General features: G+C 36.1%; 1 protein-coding gene across 1 annotated transcript in view; it reads right to left on the reverse strand.

Annotated features, from left to right (window-relative positions):
* Positions 1-877: 877 nt before the first annotated feature.
* The window catches only part of LOC306638526 (uncharacterized protein), a gene marked incomplete at both ends in the record, with an annotated part of 30,007 nt that continues 11,646 nt past the window's right edge, over positions 878-19,238 (reverse strand). The window contains one exon of the mRNA XM_079101754.1: positions 878-1,835. Within this exon, the coding sequence (XP_078957880.1) occupies positions 878-1,835 (958 nt within the window). The remainder of the gene's footprint in view (positions 1,836-19,238) is intronic.

Consider the following 19,238-nt stretch of genomic DNA (forward strand, 5'->3'; position numbering starts at 1 on the left):
AATAACCTGAGTGAACAAAGGAGTCCTTTACTGGAGGGGAATAAGTTGAGAGTAAAGAGAAGACAGGAAAAGATAAATAAATGTGTCAGTCATTGGCATGTATAGATAAAGCAGAACTCTCAGCGTGAAATGTATGCATCCCTCAAGCTTCCTAGCACAATGCCTGACCATGGATAGTCACGTCAAGTATGTTCCACTCTTTCCTTGAAGATTGCAGGAATTGTGTTCATTTTGACACAGGAAGTCACCTCTTTTGGCCAGACAGAGAAATTCACAGGTTAGTCAGGGACTTCTCAACGTTTTCTTCTGTGGTGATCCTTCTATATCCAAGGTTGAAGTCATAGGTTGGGAATACAGACCAGAATCATGGGTCCACAAAACTAATATCCAACAGATAATCACAGCACAAAAACAAACAAGTAAAAAACACATCTCCAGCAATTTTATTTTCTGTTCTACTTTGTCATTTTCTTTTCAAAGTGTATACCCAGTCATAACTGTCATTATCATGCACACTGCAGGATGACTTGTGGTTGAAAATGAACCCAACTTTAAAGATCTGTATACACAACCACCTCAACTTACACTGATAATTACTTTTGAAAAATTATGACTACAAATGGAAAAGAATTTTAAGCAGATTATGTTTATGGGAAATAATTTGTTATTAATTATAAATTAAATTTATTTAATCTAATTCATTATGAACTTATGATTTACTATTTGATATTGGAAAATATACCATTCTACATTTACTAAAAAGCTCCACATGGGCTAATTATACATCAGTAGGCATATTTCAACCAAAGACACACAATTTCCTTTTATTATTATATCGATGGGATATTATTACTCTATCTAATCAAAGAACAGATAACTAAGAAAATATTTTACTACCTAGTGCGCTCTTCAGAGCCCCCTTAATCTCCTGGTTCCTCAGGCTGTAGATGAGGGGGTTCAGCATGGGGATCACCACCATGTAGAACACAGACACCACTTTGTTCTGGTCAGTGGAGAAGCTGGACTTGGGCATCACATAGATGAAGGTGATGGTTCCATAGTAGAGAGTGACGGCAGTGAGATGGGAGGTGCAGGTGGAGAAGGCCTTGTGGCGCCCCTTGGGGGAGCGCATCCTCAGCACTGTGGTGAGGATGGAGACGTAGGAGACGGCGATGACACACACTGTGACCACAATGATGGAGCCAGCAGAAAATGAGGGAATGACTGAGGGGACGCTGACGTCAGAACAGGAGAGCTCAAGTAATGGAGCAAAATCACAGAAAAAATGGTTGACTCCATTTGGTCCACAGAAGAGTAATGAAAAAAAAGAAATGGCAAAGGAAGAAGCATTGAACAAACCACCTGTATAAGCCACTAAAAGTAATTGGAGATAAACGTGTGTGGACATCTTGGTTGAGTAAAGCAGTGGGCTGCAGATTGCCACAAAGCGATCATATGCCATGACAGCCAGAAGGAAGCACTCAACTGTGCCAAAGAACACGGCTGAGCCAAGCTGGATGTCACATCCGACGTAGGAGATGGTGTTTCTCTCCACCAGGAAGTTTACAAGCATATTGGGTGTGACGGAAGATGAATAGCCTATGTCAGCAAAAGCCAAATGGCTCAGAAAAAAGTACATGGGATGATGGAGCTGAGAAGAGGCTCTGATAAGGATGATGGTGCTGAGATTGCCAGAGAGGGTGACCAGATAGATGCAGAGGACGGTCACAAAGAGGAAGACTCGGAGGACTGGATCATCTGTTAAGCCCAATAGAATGAACTCTGTCACTGCAGTGAGGTTCCCATTGACCAGGGGATCCATGGGACAGTGGCTGCTGAAAAGTGAACCCGTGGTGAAAACATGACATTATATTAAAGAATTTATAAATATATGGTTTATTTTAATTAATACTTACATGTGGGTTATTATAAAAATATATCATTCAAGCAAAATTTGGACTAATTATTGCTTTTTTTACTCTAGAGTTTCAGAGTTTATATATTTATGTGTGATGAATCTTACCGTTTAAAACTGTTTTTTATGGAAACATTAAAAACTTTGTACAAATAATGTATATACATATAATATGTACAAACACGTGTATATATTTATATAATATGTACAAACATTTAAGAAGCTTTAATGCAAAGATGTAAGAATATGACTTGCAAAAATAACAAAAAGGAACCATTAATCCAACAAAAAGAATTAAAATGTATGAGACCAATGAAGATTTGAGTAATAGCTAACATTTATTTAGTGCTTACTGAATTATCGCCCCAGGTCAGGATTAAAATTTATATGTATCGTTCTATTTTAATTTCCATGGAATAATATTAATTACTTTTATTATTTCCATTTTGTAGTTGAGGATACTTAGTTTGAAAATGTTAAGTAACTTACCTAAGGTTACACAGGAAGTAGCCGAATCAGGTTATGAACCCAGAGTTGGTTACAATTCATCTATTCCTTTAGTAAGCATTGCTGTAAAAGAAATGCTAATTACAACAAATTAGATGGTCGTGACAATGAGCTTGAGTACACGTGTAGAGGGGAAAACAGGTTAACCTTCAGCTTTCTGGCAGCTGATACATAAAAGAGGCACTTCCTCAGTCACATAGTTTACAATATCTATCAGTTAAATGAGACCATTTTTAAAAATGAGAAATACATTTTTTTCTGATAGAACAAGGAAGAAATATCAAGGGATTAAAGTTATAAATTAAATTTCCTATTGTAATTCTATTAAACATTTTTATTCCTGTGAAAATATTGCTTTACCAAGTTAATTGAAATGCCAATCTAAAAAAATCATATGATTAATATTTAAGAAAGATTGTTAAAGTTTGTTTACTCAAATACATTGAATAATTTCATAATGGAATAATGTTTTCCTAAATTCTAGTAATATCATAATGTAATATTTTCCTCACTGGAGTATTAAAATAGTATTATTTTCAACATGGTATAGAGCTGAGTTACATTTCAACCTACAGTTAAAAAGTTCACTCAGGATCACCCAACCAGGTGTCAGGTTGACTCTAAACTCCCAAGACTTATATCTTTTTCTTTGTCCAAAGTGTCTAGTGCCTCTGATCCTAGAGCATTCAATCAATAAACAAATTGGTCCTCCTGCAAAACTTTCGGGAGTTCCCAAAGTGTGTTAAAACTGCTGTTTTTTAATTTTTTATTTTTTATTCCCATGAGTTCTTTTTTTTTTATTGTTTCTTTTTAGTTACATATGACAATAGGATGTACTATGACATAATTATAAAAGCATGGAGTATAATTTGCTCCAATTGAGTCCCCAGTATTTTCCCTTCCCCTTTCTTCCTCCCACACCCTATTCCCTTCCCTCTACTTTACTGATCTTTTGACTATTTACTCACAGATTTTTAAAAAGTTAGTGCCTTGTGACTGTACGTGATGGTGGTATAGTAATATATGTACATAGGAAAGTTAGATCAGATTCATTCCACTGACTTTCCCTAGTCTATCCCTCCTCCCTTCCTTTCATTCCCCTTTGTCTACTCCTCTAATCTTACGTCTATTCTTTTCGTTTTTTAATACCACACTCCACTTATTTTGGATTAACTTCCACATATCAGAGAAAACATTTGACCTTTGACCTTTTAGGACTGGCTTATTTCATTCAGCATGATAGTCTCCAGTTCCATCTTTTTACCAGCAGATGCCGTAGTCTTTCATCTTTATAAACTACTGGATTTTTTAGTAAAGAGCTAAGTTTAGTTACTATTAAAGACCATTCAAATTTCTAGTCTTACAGGTAGACAAATGAGAAATCTTAGAAAACTGAATTATTCCTGTCTATTTACAGAATTTGATTGTGGAAACTTTAGTAATTCAGCTACAGTTATTTTGCTAACTGACTGGTTGGTTACATCTGCCTTGTTTCTCAACTACAGTTTAGGAATATAGTACAACTTTAAAGAATAAAGTGATTTCAAATGTAAATAAAAATCAGTAAACCAGATTTACTCACAAAAGCCAAAATTTACTTCTTGAAACAAGAATTCATTTATGTTGCTGTAGCAAATTCAAAGTCAATATTAATATATAGTAGTTATACTATCCTTTAATATCAGTGTTTACCTTTGGGGATAAATCTCTGAAGATTCTAGAGAGTCAGATGTGAATTCAAAAACAAGGATTGTTCTCACATTCTCAAGTGAATACTAAGCAGTTCCTTTCACATAATCACAACTAATCTTCAAGGATTCCAAAAATTCTCAAGTGATCTTTTTTTCTTTTTAAGTAGGTATTGGTGTGCTTTCGTTTGATGATTATTGGAAGTATAATCAATTATTTCATAGCTAAAAATTGATTCTAAGTTTACTTTGTTAATTCAGGTTTAAAAATACTAAGCTGCAAATATAACATGGTATTATTACCTGTTTTCATTAGCAGCTGTTCATTTTTTAAGCATTTTATAGTGTTAGATCTAAGACAATCCCTTAGGTACCTTAAGGAATATGGGGAAGTTGACATGCAAAGTTGAATTTTAAATAACAAAATTATTTAAGATATGCACATAATTTTTATAGCCAAAGTCATAAAATCAATCCTTTCAAAGTCATATAGATAGAGACTGTGAATTAAAAAGAGATTCTGATGACTTCCAGTTAAGAAAGTCTTACCTGTTCACATGCCACAAAGGATAACTACTGGTTAGTGGCTTATGTGATGCAATGAGGGATGATAGAAATGGTGACTTCAACCTGAAGACTCACTCTAACTCTCTTGCTAATTCTAATTTTATAAAATGCTGCCTTGCTCTTTATGTCCCCTTGTTGGAAGCAGTTGACCACTAATAATACCAGCCAACTTTCACTTGAGGCTTACTCTGCCAAGCATTAAGCACAGAGCTTATCTCAATACTTAGTACCATACTTGGTGAACCTAGTATTCCCATTCTCCTAGTTTAAGAGACAAGGTTTAGTTTAATCTACTTGTCAACACAAACTCAATTGGTGAAAGTTAAGTCCAGGTTTAAAATTTGGGGCAGATTGGTATTGGAAGGCGTGCTTTTAACTCTACTGCTGTCACCAAGATTAAGTGCCCCGTGATGACCACTACTTCCCAACTAGTACCTGCCCCCTGATTTTCTCTTCCCACTCTCAACACCCCACCAAAGTTCCTTCCACTATCTGGGCCTACAGTCTGATCCTGAGCACTACAGACAGTAATCAGGATGCTTATTTCTTCTCATGTGTTTGCCAGTGAGTCTGTTGATCTCATCTCCTATGATCCTACAAAATGCATCCACTTCTTCCCATCTCTGCCTTGCAATAGCTATCTTAGTTGACTTTCCTATGTTCATAACATTCTTTTGCATCACAGCCAGAATGAGTTATTTCTTAAAAAGAATTTAACATTACTCATTTTTATTGTTATCAAATCATTGCCTGCTGTAAGTTTAAATGACATATAAAAAGGCCTGGTCCAGTGTCCCATCAATACAAATCTTGCCGGGGTCCAGCCCTAGCAGCAGTCAGGGGTCCGAGGTGGATGGGAGGCGTCGGCGCACTGGAGAAACAGCACACAGAGACACCAAGTGTTCTGAGGCTGAGTCTGAATCTTTATTGTTCACAGAGTCTTTTTGTATGTTTTTTCTTTGGTACTGATTACATCATTTCACGGTTAATAGTTCCCAGCAAGGTAGCGGGCACTATGCGTCGTTTAATTTTAATTGCCCTGAAAGAATACGACATTAAGTTTCTGTAGAAGTTACCCTTTCCAAGACTCTAATATTAGTTATTAACAGTGGAATGTTTTTTGTTATTACTAACAGAGAATAGAGGAATTAGCTTATAGTTAATATTTATTTTATTTCACGTACTCAATGATAGACTAAAACTCTAACTAGACATAGGAAAAATACAAATTGTACCTATGATTAACCTATTTATTTATTGTGGGAAAAATATCCTCAAATTTAATCATAAACACTAAGAAAGCAATGAAGACCAAACACCACATCAAAGCTCAGAGGAATACACTCTCATATATAACTTTTAGAGAATTTTGTATACTAAAAGAAATCATAGGCTCCTTACAAATTTGAGCAAATCATAATTGCTTATTTATGATTTCATCTAAGTATTAATATTAAACTTTATTGTATATTATTTTGTGTCCCAGCACCATGAAATCTCCCCAGTATTCTCTATAATCTGAATCTAAGGATATATTGATTATTAGTATTAAAAGCAACTGCACATGGAGACATGCCATGCCTATGGTCCCCAAGAGGGAAGATGATCTTTCAACAGAACGGTGTCAAGTGTCGGAGTGGTAGGAAATAGATGTGGCGAAATCTAAAGCCCCACTCCCTTCAGGTACTCATTTTTTACTCTTTGAACTATTTTGTGATTGAGATACCTTAGGGTATGAAAATAATACCATTTGATAGAAAAAAATTAGAATTTCTGAGTTCCTGCTATTTTCCCTATTTAATTTGAACATAATGGCTACCAGGAAAGAACTAATGGTTTTTCCAGGTGTGAACAGATCTGAACAGAAATTATTTGCTGAATTTAAGTTCCAAATAATAATATTAAAGGCTTCGAATGTCAAAACAAGAATATATTTTAATGTAATATTTCATTGCAATGATAGAATAAAAATCATTTCTCATAGACAAGAGATGAGAAACTGTGATATTGAGTTTGAAAGTTGTATAAAAATAAGCAAGTGTAGGGGCTGGGTTCCATTCCACTCAAAATTACAGTTAAAGTAGAATTTTACACAAATAAGCTACTCAACTTTATTACAGCAAAGTAGTGCATAAATATAAATTCTACCTTAAAAAATGGTTTTGGTTTCTTTAATAAATAATCATATATATTTTCCCAACATTTATTCATATCTTATATATAACAAGATGTAAAAGCTACCTACTCAGTTTACTGTGACCTTAACAACATAAGAGTGATTTGAAAATATTTAATCACATTAGTTTTCAGGAAATTGCAAATTAAAACCATATATAGATACTACTACATGTCAATTAAATGGTTAAATTTAAAGTTTAAAGATACCAAATATTGATACAGTTTTGATGCAATTGGAAATCTCAATATGGCAAGAGGCATTCTAATACAATATAATATATTTGAAAAATGATTTGAAAATTCTTATACATTTAAACACTGCTAGCTATGTGTAATGGGGTCTGTCTAGATCCAGCAATTCTGAGGCTGAGGCAGGAGAATTGTGAGTTCAAGACCAGCCCTCTGCAACTTAGTGAGACCCTGTCTCAAAATAAAAAATAAAAATGATTGGGGATGTAGTTCAGTGGTAGAGTGTCCCTGAGTTCTATCCCCAGCACTACCAATAAGAAAGTACATAAATAAAAAACACTGTATCTCCCAGCAATCTCACTGCTACATATTTGCCTTAGACAAATGGATAATTCTATCCATGCAGATGACTTCGATGTTCACTGCAGCTCTATTCACAATAGCACAAAACTGGAAACAATGCTGAGGTCCACCAACTGATGAGTGGATAAAAAAGCTGGCGTTATCGGTATAAAGAAATGTGACTCAGCAATAAAAAGAAACAGACTGTTGATGCAAACATTATTGGTGAATCTCAAAACAGCAATGTGGAGAGAAGTCAAGTGCAATAGTCTGCATTTTACATGATTCCCATTTTATGAAATCACAGAAAGAGAAACTGATCTATATTGTCAAAAATGCAAACCTGTAGTTGCCTTGGGACAACAGAGGAAAAAAAATGGATTTCAAAGGGGCAGAAAGAATCAATTGAGAGATGATTGAAATGTATTTTTATTTGGTTGTATGTGATTTTGCTTACATGGTGTAAAATACACTTTAAATGAATGTGTTTATTTTAATTCAAAAAAGCTTTTAAAAGTCCCCAAACCTGTGGTCTGAAAACACACAATCTTTCTTTGATGGCTTTTTTCTTAATTTTGATGAATGTATCGCATGGGGCTACACCAAGTGCTACATGGGTATGTACATTTGTCTAAAATCCTCAAACTATATACCTAACATTTATACATTATATGAACCTATACTTCAATAATTAAGGTAAAATAAAATTTTTAAAATACCCTTTTTGGTACTTAGTGGGATTTTGAGAGAAAGTAAAATTGGATGCTTGCAATTAAATTACCATGTTTATGCAGAAGTCTTTACTTCCATATGAATTTTGAAATTAGTTTGTAATTTCTTTTAAAAAGCCAGCTGGAATTTCATTTGGAATTAACTATGCATGTATGTTAGAGATTAATATCAGGGAATTTACATGTTTATTTTATTGAATTTCCCAACTTAGAGGATGATATATACTTTTATCTTTTTGTGCTTTCATGTCATGTGTTTATGTGGTTGTTAATTTCATGAATGTAAACAATAGACAAACCTGTAAACAAAGGTTGACCTATTTTTCATTTCCAGTATATTCAATTATTTCATATGCATCCAAATACATCCTGGAACCATTTTACCACAACTTGAAATTTTTCCTCTGTATTTTATTGAGGTTTCAGTCCACAGACAAAAAAAATATATTGCCTGATTATCAAGAATACAAATAACAATAAATATTGGCAAGGATATGGGGAAAAAGGTATGCTCATACATTGTTAGGGGGATTGAAAATTGGTGCAACCCCTCTGAAAAGCAGTAGGGAAATTCCTTAGAAAACTTGGAATGGAACCACCATTTGACCCAACTATCCCACTCCTTGGTTTATACCCAAAGGGCTTAAAATCAGCATACCACAGTGATGCAGCCACATCAATGTTTATAGCAGCTCAATTCACAATAGCTAAGCAATAGAACCAACCTAGATGCCCTTCAACTGATGAATGGATAAAGAAAATGTGGTATATATACACAATGGAATATTACTTTGTCATAAAGAAAAATGAAATTTTGGCATTTACTGGTAAATGGATGGAACTGGAGACTGTCATGCCAAGTGAAATAAACCAATCCCCCCAAAACAAAGGCTGAATGTCCTCTATAATATGTGGATGCAAACACACAATAAGGGAGGCAGGCAGAATAGAAATTTATTGAATTAGGCAAATGGGAATGAAGGGAAGGGAGTGGGGTTGGGAATAGGAAAGGCTGTAGAATGACTCGGACAAAACTTTCCTATGTTTGTATGCAAATATACCTCCAGTATAACCCCACATTATGTACAAACACAAGAATGGGGAGTTATACTCCATGTATGTATGTCAAAATGTGCTTTACTGTCATGTATATCTAAAAAGAACAAATAAAACATAAAAGTAAGTATATATTGCCTGTTTTGTTATATCTGAAAACATATTTATTTTCCATAATTTTTGAAAGATATTCAAAAATTTTTGCATAGGTTTAAAACTGTTTGTTGACAGATTTTTCCTCTTTACAACTTTGAATTTTCATTCCAGTATTATCCAGCTTCAAGCAGTAATTAATCACATCATTGCTCTCTCTATTTATAATGTGTTCTTTTTCTATCACTCTTTTCAAGGTTTCTTTACTTTTGGCTTTTGGCACCCTACTATTGTGTGTGTGTGTGTGTGTGTGTGTGTGTGTGTGTGTGTTTACCTTGCTTGACATTCACTGAGTTTTTATTAGATTTGGGACATTTTTCAAAAATTTAAACTTCAAATATTTTTATGATCTTTCATTCTCTCTGCTTCTTTTAGCCTCCAATAATATATATGTTGGACTATTTGATTTCGTTCCACAGGTCTACTGCTTTTGCCAATGTTTTAAAAATTGTTTTCTCTCTGTTCATTATATTGTAAAATTTTTATTTTACTTTTCCTTTATTTTTAATTGACATAAAATTGCACATATTTACAGTGTATGACATGATGTTTTGAAGTGTATGTTCTTTATGGAATGGTTAATCTAGCTAATCCATATATGCATTACTTATCATTTTTGTGGTCAAAGTATATGACTCATTGGCCACTGAGGCCTGCCTTCTCTTAAGGTTTGTCTAAGCCCATGTTTGCTGTAAGCAGTCAGCAGTTATGCACATTAGAGTTCAAGTCCACATCATGGGGGCACAGGTTCCCAGGTGGCACATGGACAGATCTGAAGGCTTGGTCTGCAGGTACCAGCCTAGAATCAGGGGTGGTGGAGGTCTGTCCAGTGCTGGGTCTTACTGTGGTTGCCCCAGGACTAAGGCAGAATGCTATGCTTATTTCCCTATCATTTCCCCAAGTGGATGATGTCTGCCTGTGCTGAGCTGCCTGAGGCAGTCAGGGTAGGGCGGGATGTACGTTATGTAAAGCTGTCCATCTTGTCCTTTTCAGTGCATTATTTCTTATTATGGTGCCCAAACCAACTACTGGGATCTCTCGCCTGATTTCTGTAGCTTTTGTGAAGGTATTTTCATTCCTGGATAGATGTTCAAATTGATACATGGAGTGATGACCACCGGAGAGTCCTATACTGCCATTTGCTCTATTAGGAAATTTATCTAATCGAAGATAGGAGGGATTTTTAAGATCTCCAAGTAAGTGAAAGAAAAAGTGAATAAATGTGACAATACAGAGGGGACATAGTATAATACTCCCTCAAAAGATTTGCAGAGATAGTATTTACACACTCACATACCCCCCACACAACTGGTACATTCTTCTGATGATTCATCAGCTTCCCATCGTGTGATGTAATTATAGCTACCTCTGATCTCTTCTGGTTTCCATTTATAAGAAACATCATTTTCCATTTCTTAATGTTCAGTGGATGTACATCCTTAAAGCTTGAAGGAGTGTCTTCACTGAGCATATACTTAGGTATCCTACCCTATGTACATGTATGATTACACGAATGGTATGAATCTACATCCTGCACAACCATAGAAACAAAATGATGTAGCCCATTTGTGTACAATGAATCAAAACGCAGTCTGTAAAAAATTAAAAGTAAAAAAAAAACATTTTCAAGGGCTGGGGTTGCGGTTCAGTGGTAGAGCACTTGCCTAGCATGTGTGAGGCACTGGGTTTGATTCTCAGCACTGCATATAAATAAATGAATAAAACAAGGGTCCATTAACAACTAAAAATAAATATATACTTTTTTTAGAAAAATCATTAAAAAAAAAAAACTTTTCTAGTCAGTCCTGGTGGTGCATGCTGTAATCCCAATGACTTGGGAGGCTGATACAGGAGGATCACTAGTTCCAGGTCAGTTTTAGCAACTTAGCAAGACCCTGTCTCAAATAAATAAATGGGCTGAGGACACAGCTCAGCAGTAGAGTGTGGCTAGATTCAATCCCGAGTTTATCCCCTGAAAATCTTTTCAGCCCCTTTTTGTCTTTGACATATTTAGTTTGTCTTCACTTAAAGTAATTATTGATAGGTAAGAACTAACTACTGACATTTAGCTAATTGTTTTGTGGTTGTTTTACATATCACTTGACGTTTTTCATCTTTCGATGTCTTCCTTTGGATTTGGTGATCTTCTGTAGTGATATACTTTGATTCTTTTCTTTTTATCCTTTGTGCATTTATTATAGATGTTTACTTTGTATTTTTTATCTTTCTCTCTCTGCTCTTCCTAGGAGACAGCTAAAGAACTTTAAATAATTTTAAGTTAATTGGTAACTATTCTGCTAGGCAAGGTTATTGAATGATTCTTTTCTAATTTCAGATATATTAAGCTAATTCTATACCATAATCCCTTGTTTTTCAAGCTTGAAGATGCCAGAAGATACATTATATTCCATGAGGACAGACATCTCTGCTTGTTTGTCACTCATATTTCTGGCAGCCTACAAGAGAGCCTACAAGACACGCATTATATTTCTGAATGAATAATGAGTTAATGGATCAAATGGCTAATGCTCTAGATTACTTTTCCCAGGAACACGGTTAAAACATTGTTTTAGTATGTAACCTGCACATATTTCTTCATAATATGAATGGATAGCGTTCTTAGCTCCATTTTTCTAGCAGGAAATGATACTGATATGGTTATTAATCTTCCTGGAGCTGGCTGACATTGCCTTTGGAAGAGCAGAGGATGAACGCAAAGGAGAAAGATAGACCAATGGTTTAGAGGTAGAGAGACACAGAGCTGCAGTGACATACAGTCCCACATGTCTTTGATGCATTGTATCCTTACAACAGAAAATCAAGGACGTAAACTCAAACTTCATGGAGTGTCCTATAAATTAATGTGTAAGAAAAACACCAATATCTAATAACAAGGACCAATTAGCAAGAAGCAGAAATTCTAGCATCACATGGAACAGCACAGTGTGGCCTACAGAAATTCAGATGTATGACCAGATGACTGGCAGTGATGGCTAAGGGTTATAACTGTTTTTCAGTGAGAAGGAATCTGGGCCAACGGTCAGAACATGATGCTTATACTTTATTGTTTTTAAAAATTTGAGTGTGCCTAGTTAAGTACACGTAGTCCTTACTCCTATGTTCACTGGCACTCTGTCTTCTCACAAGTTCTCCAAAAGCAGAAACTTAGCAGCAATTCTCATTCTAGCATTTTAGTGCAGGAGTGATCTCAGGGAGATAAGCAGGACAAAGCACTGGAAGGCTCTAGATAAGGATGCAGGACTGGCAGAAGTGCAGTTTCCGCCCTAGCCCACAGGTAACAGGAGCATGAATGGCACCTCAGAGTGGTCCATACTTGCAGCCATAGAGCATTTTTTCTATTATTGTTTTTAAATCACTGTCTTATTCAGCAGGAGGCTATGGGCACTCCCAGGTTTTTCCAGTCTATTATGATCCTTTCAGACAATTCTTAAGAGTATGGTTGTGAATGTTAATCATCATCTCCAAAGGAAGTTTGAGGATGTGTTCACTGCCCCTGTAAGACAAAGGCTCTAAATTGTCTACCTAGCTTTAAAAGAGTCCTAATTTATTGTGTACTGCTATCTAGACTCCTACGCTGCATCAGTTAGCATGTTCTGGAACCTACTGGAGGCAATCCAGAGAAAAGTGTCCTCCTAGTAGACTTCCTTCTTAATGGCTATGCTTTCTGCCTCTGTTTTTGTGTATGACCCAAACACAGGATTTCATGGATGAGGTGTCATTTGTTCTGAGCCTTAAAGAATGAGTAAAATTTTGTGTGGGTAGAATCAGAAAAAAAGACTTCTCAGACTGAAGGAATGGAAAACAGAATGAAGAAAAGGAAGAATTAATTGTGTTGCTTGAAGCTTTGAGCTTATGAAAGCAAATATTGAAATAAGATTTGATAGAACATTAGGTAGAAGGTAGTTCAGATGATGAATGATTTGAGGACAAGCTAACGAGAAAGGGAATTAGGAGCCACTAGTGTTTATTACTGAGGGCAGTGCAGTAACCGGGATGGATGAACATTCTCATCAAGGTCTCCTACTGCACAACTAACCCTATGAGAAAGCAATCACAAGGAGCATACTTTGTACTCATTTTCTTTCTACTATCCCTTTGTTTCCCCAGGCAATAAGTTCTCATGACTCCCCATTCCTTTGTTCTATGAATAGCATAAAAGAAACCAGAGAGACTTGGCAGATTTTCAGAATTATAAAATAAATTGTATTATACAGGATGTAAAATATGACTGTAGGAATCATCTATATTCCAAGACATATTTTTCACAAGTTGAATTCCAATCCTTTCTACTGTGATTCAGAAGACTAAGAACACAGATCAATGAAAAATCCCCATGGTGTGTGAATACTAAAAATCACTTCTGTGGCTTCACATGGTGTAATAGAGAGGCAAGACTCCACGTGTCTAAATAGGAGTCTCAAGAAAATGGTCTCTAATGACCCCAGGACTCTCATTAAAATTTTTCATGGTCCTTAGCTCCATCTGGAAGAAATGAAGATGGCATGTTTTAGGAGACTTTAAATTCATAAGGGACTCATTATGGGCACTCAAAAGGAAAAGTGCCTTAAATATTATCCTAGCATTAAGAGATATGTAAAATCATAGTAAGAAGTGGAGAACTGAAGTGTGAGACTAAATTCTCCCTACAGTTTAATTGCCTCATGATTTTAAGAGAATGGAGAGTGATTTTTCTTCTGTAGAAGGTGAGAGTTTTAGATTGTTTTTACTCTTTACAATGAACATCATCTTTCTATAACTTCTAGTAATCAAGTACTTGTGGGTGTTCATTGCCTGATAGAGGGTTTCAAAGAAACTATGGATGCAAATGAGTTGGGAATTAAGAATGTTGCTAATTCCTTTTTTTAGGTAGAGAGCAATCCCAGAAAACTGGGTGGGGAAAGTTTGAAGATCTGAAAAGAGAGAGAGAATGTCAAACTCCAGGTAGAAGGCTGGTATAAAAGAGAGTGATTTTTGAGAGAAACAAACAGGATAGCTGATCCAAAGTTATAGGTATCTTGTTCTCCAGTGATCACAGGAGTTGTTGTGGAGAATAGAAATAATGTCATGCTGACCTTATCTTCTATCATGTCTGTACTTGAATGGCATGAAAAAACTGTCACAGAATTGATAGGTTCTAACCAAAATCACAGATAGGTTCTCATCCAAAAATCACAAAGGAAGATTGTCAAACAATCCATACTGTGGAGAGACTTGCCAAAATCTTGTGGAGGGTGTAAGTATGTAGAGGTAACTTATTTTGATAAAATTCTCCTAGTAATTCTGACATGCCACTGGGTAGAAGACTACTTTTAAGTCCAGTGTAAATTGATACTAGAGTAAATAGAGATAGTCACTGTGCAAAAATGAGAGTTGTTTTCTCCTAAGCTCTTTGCCACCACTGTTGCAATTTTAAGAAGTTTTTTGTTTGCTTCTGTTGTTGTTTGACATTCATAAATTTAGAAAGCATCTATTCTTGCATTCACATTGCTAGGTGCCACAATTCTTAAAACCTGTTTATAGAGCAACCAACTATCTTTGGTACATATCCAAATAAATGCAAAGGAGATCCAACAATGTAGTGAACAGGAATTAGAAAGTAGAGGCTGAAGTAATACTCATGGAAGGCCTTCTGAAGAATCCTGAAGAATATGGAATTTCATTTTATCTATGGCCAGTATACCAACCCTAGTGAAAATCCTCATTCACTCAGCTTAAGCTAAAAAGTTGAGAGATGCAAAAGTCTCTGCCTTGCCTTGTATAGGAGTCCAGCTTGTAAAAAAAACCTTATCAAAATAAAAGAGCATGTTTATTTAGAAGAAATGACTAAAAAACCAAGGAAGTTTAGGGAAGCTGCTAAGGGGGAGTGATATTTGCATTGTCTTTTTCAAGAAAGTTGTGTTTTTAGAAGAACAAAAAGGTCATTGCAGCCTAGAGGAAAAAAAAAAAAAAAAACATGCAACATGGAAGAACCAAGAAAGGACATGCTGTATTTGGGAAACAGTAGGATGTTTCTCCAATATAGCTGGCCAGTGTGAAGAAACGAGGATGGACAGGTAAGACCTTGAACCCACACTAGTAAACCTGTGCTTGGGGATGCTTAGGATCAACTAGCCGTTCTCCAGAGTCTCAATGCCCTGCAGTAAGTATACTCCAAAGGTGAACCTACCAACTGCATCACTTTGGCAAATCAGCTACTTCTCTGGGCCACAGTTTTGTCCTTTCAAACAAGATCGTTTTAATAGTACTTATATCTTACAGTAGCTATGAGGATATATGAGACTGTATAACCGAAGCATGCAAAAATATTAGACGTTATTAGTACTATTCAGCTTGTAAGCAAAGGAGATCTAAAAGATATCTGTGTGAAGAGCCAGCACAGTCACAGATAGGACACCAAAAAGCTGACAGAGGTGAGACTAGGCGGAGGAGAAGGAGGCACATATCATATTCACCTCATGGGATAGATGCAGAGCAATAGCAGAGGGGATAAAAATAACCAAGGAGTCAATAAACAGAATACTGTAATTGTGGAAATGATATTTTGGGGTAAAAGATGTGGAAAGAGTGAAAACAAGTTGTGTAGTAGCACTCTGATGTCTGTAAATAAACAAGACAGGAAAAACCTCTGATACGTGGGGGATAAAGTTACTTCCGCTCTGAGAATTTTGCATCCAGTACTTGGAGATGTGCCAGATGAAATTTTAGTCTTTTCTCATAGAGACTGGAATTAGGGAGTGGTACAAAATAAGGGGTAGCAGAAGCAATAAGAATGGAAATTTTCCTTTAGAAGTGAATGGACTGAGAAGACTTCAGAAGAAAGAAACTTTGTGGAATGGTCTTAAAGAGAAGTCTCATGAATATTGATTTTAAGTTGCTTGAGTAGGTTCGTGGCCCACCTTAGGGTCTTCGTAGTAGCTGAGCCCTGTGATTGTGATGTTCTTTCCTCTGATCTTTGCATGTTGTTTCTAGATTATCATTCTACTCTCCATTTAAGAATGTCACCTCCTCAGAGAGGGCTTCCCTGCCTGCATAAACAACAGCAGTCATGAACTCTCACATCACAGAGATCCTACATCTCTGGTTCCATGTTGTATTTCCCATGCCTAAATCATTAATATATATTGGATTCATGACCTTCAGTAGTCATGTAACCACTCCATAACTCACTTTCAAGGTGTGTAAAATCAGAGTGACAAATCCTCATGTAGACTTGTGAGGACCACAGGAGCCAGCTCTGTCTAGCCCTGGCACACAGTAGGTATTGAGTAGCCGCTGGTCATCTGCCTTGATTCCTCTTGCATTCTTGACCACAATTACAATGCAAATATAAAACAGCACTTCTTCAACTAATAACAAAATTGCTTTCTCTTTTGTCTTTATCTTTCATCTTTGTGAATCCTTCAGAATAATTACCAACCAGCACTTCTCTCTGTCTTCAAGTCTTTCATTTTCCACACCTGCTTCCTCATCACTTCTTCCTCTCATCTTTAAGAGAAACCAAGGTTAAAACAAAAATTTTATGGAGAGTCCTTATATCACTTTTCTGCCCTTATCTCCTTCGTGGATTGTATGTTTAAAGAACAAAAAATAGAAATATGTCTTGCCAAATTGATCTGAGGAAACTGATTCTTTCAGATATGTACAACATAACAAACCAGTCAAGTGCACCAGCTAGAAAATGTCCAAATTTTCCATTCTAGAATGAGACAGCATCTTCAAAATCCTATTAGATACAACTAGCCCATTATTTTATCTTATGCACTTGGGGAAAAAACTTCAATAACAAGTTCTTAAGAACTGAAACTTTACTGATATGTTTTAAGAACTATTATATTAAGAACAATTCATTTTGTACATGTCAAGCTTTAGTTATTACCAAAGACAAGAGCTCAGAAATAGCAACATGCTAAATTAATTTATCTGACCTAATCATTGTCAGAAATATCATCCTTGGAGCCATTGCATGTAGAAAGCAAAGATGAAAGAAATTTGGAAGTTCTTTTGAAAATTTTCACTGATCTCTCCAGAATTTTAAAGTGTTATATTAATATTAAATTATTTAAGTTATCAAATTATCTTATTCTATCAACATTTTACTAGGGACTCCTGAGTGCCAGAGTACCATTAGATTTTAAAAATGATTTGAAAAGTGTGGCATATAAAAATTCACTGGGTAAGACTTTTATTAGTATTTTGTCTCTTCTTTGCAGATTCAGAATGGAAAACAGAGAGAGAAAGAGTACTTTTCTGAGTAGAATCGAATTGGACCCCCTCTGTGGCATTTCTGTATATTCTCATGCTAGACTCATTCCCCTCATTACGTATACTCCTGATCCTGACTTTTGCCAAATACATTTAAGCCTCTTTGCTAAAATTCTATAAGAGTTGCTTTACGTTCATCCAGGACTCAAAATTAAAATCCAGGCAGCTTTATTGTCTAAGGAGGTTTTTATAGTTATTTCAGTCTCAACCAAGGGCATCTGTATTATTGGTAGAAAGTGGCCATGCCTAACAAGAAGATGGGTAATCACACAGCAGTGAACGTATTCCTTTTGTGGGGATTTTCCAGTTTCCCAGACCTGCAGAATCTCCTCTTTGTGGTGATTTTCTCCTCCCATGTGACCATCCTACTTGCAAATGCATCCATAATGGTGGCCATCAAGCTAAGTCACAACCTCCACACCCCCATGTACTTTTTCCTCTTTGGTCTGTCCTTTTCAGAAACCTGTACCACTCTGGTAATCATCCCCCGCATGCTAGTGGACTTGCTCTCAGAGAGCAAGACTATTTCTCTTCCTGAGTGTGCCACACAGATGTTTTTCTTCTTTGGTCTGGCAGCCAACAACTGTTTCATCATGGCTGCCATGTCCTATGACCGTTACAGCGCCATTCACAACCCACTTCGTTATCCCATCCTGATGACAAGAAAGATTTGCTTCCGGCTCATGATGGCCTCCTGGGTGGTTGGATTCCTGATTTCTCTCTGCATCACCATCATTATATTCAACTTGTCTTTTTGTGGCTCCAACAATATTGAGCACTTCTTTTGTGACATTTCACCTGTGGTTCACCTTGCATGTGATTACACATCGCATCATGCAATGGCTATCTTTGTGCTCTCTGCCTTTGTCTTGGTGGGCAGCTTTATTTTAATTATGATTTCCTATGTGTTCATTGTGTCCTTAGTTGTGAAGATACCCTCTGCCAAGGGGAGGTATAAGGCCTTCTCGACTTGTTCCTCCCACCTCACGGTTGTGTCTATGCACTATGGATTTGCTTGCTTTGTCTACCTGAGACCCAAGAACAGTGACTCCTTTGCTGAAGACATGCTGATGGCCGTGACATACACAGTACTGACACCTCTGCTGAACCCCATAGTTTACAGTCTAAGGAACAAAGAAATGCAGATAGCCCTAAGGAAAGTACAAGGCAGTATAATTAAATTCTTCTCTTATTTGACAAATAAAAAAACCCTGAATATTTAAAATAAAACTATTGCACACTGATACTTAAAACTGAACAAAGTGGAATATTTATAGTACAAATCATCATTTTGTATATGAAACAAAGTGCTAATTGCCTGATATATACTGACCTTACCATTTTCCTACTGCAAATATTGCAGTTTTAAGTTATTTTTAAATGCCACACTATGTGTGTGTGTGAGTATGCACATGCAGTAAACATGTTAAAATACTTTGGAATACTTATTTGTTTGTAGCTGCTTTTGGGGAGAAAAAGAATAGTTACACTGAAGAGAGATGGTAAGGAAGATAGAAAAATCAGGTAAGGAAAGAGGAGGGGAAGGAGGAAGGAAGAGAAGGAAGGAAGGGAAGAAGGGAGGGAGAGAAGGAGAAAGATGAGGAAAAAGAGATGGATATCATAATTAAT

Source organism: Sciurus vulgaris, assembly GCF_902686455.1.
Source record: "Sciurus vulgaris genome assembly, chromosome: 11".
Classification (NCBI taxonomy): domain Eukaryota; kingdom Metazoa; phylum Chordata; class Mammalia; order Rodentia; family Sciuridae; genus Sciurus; species Sciurus vulgaris.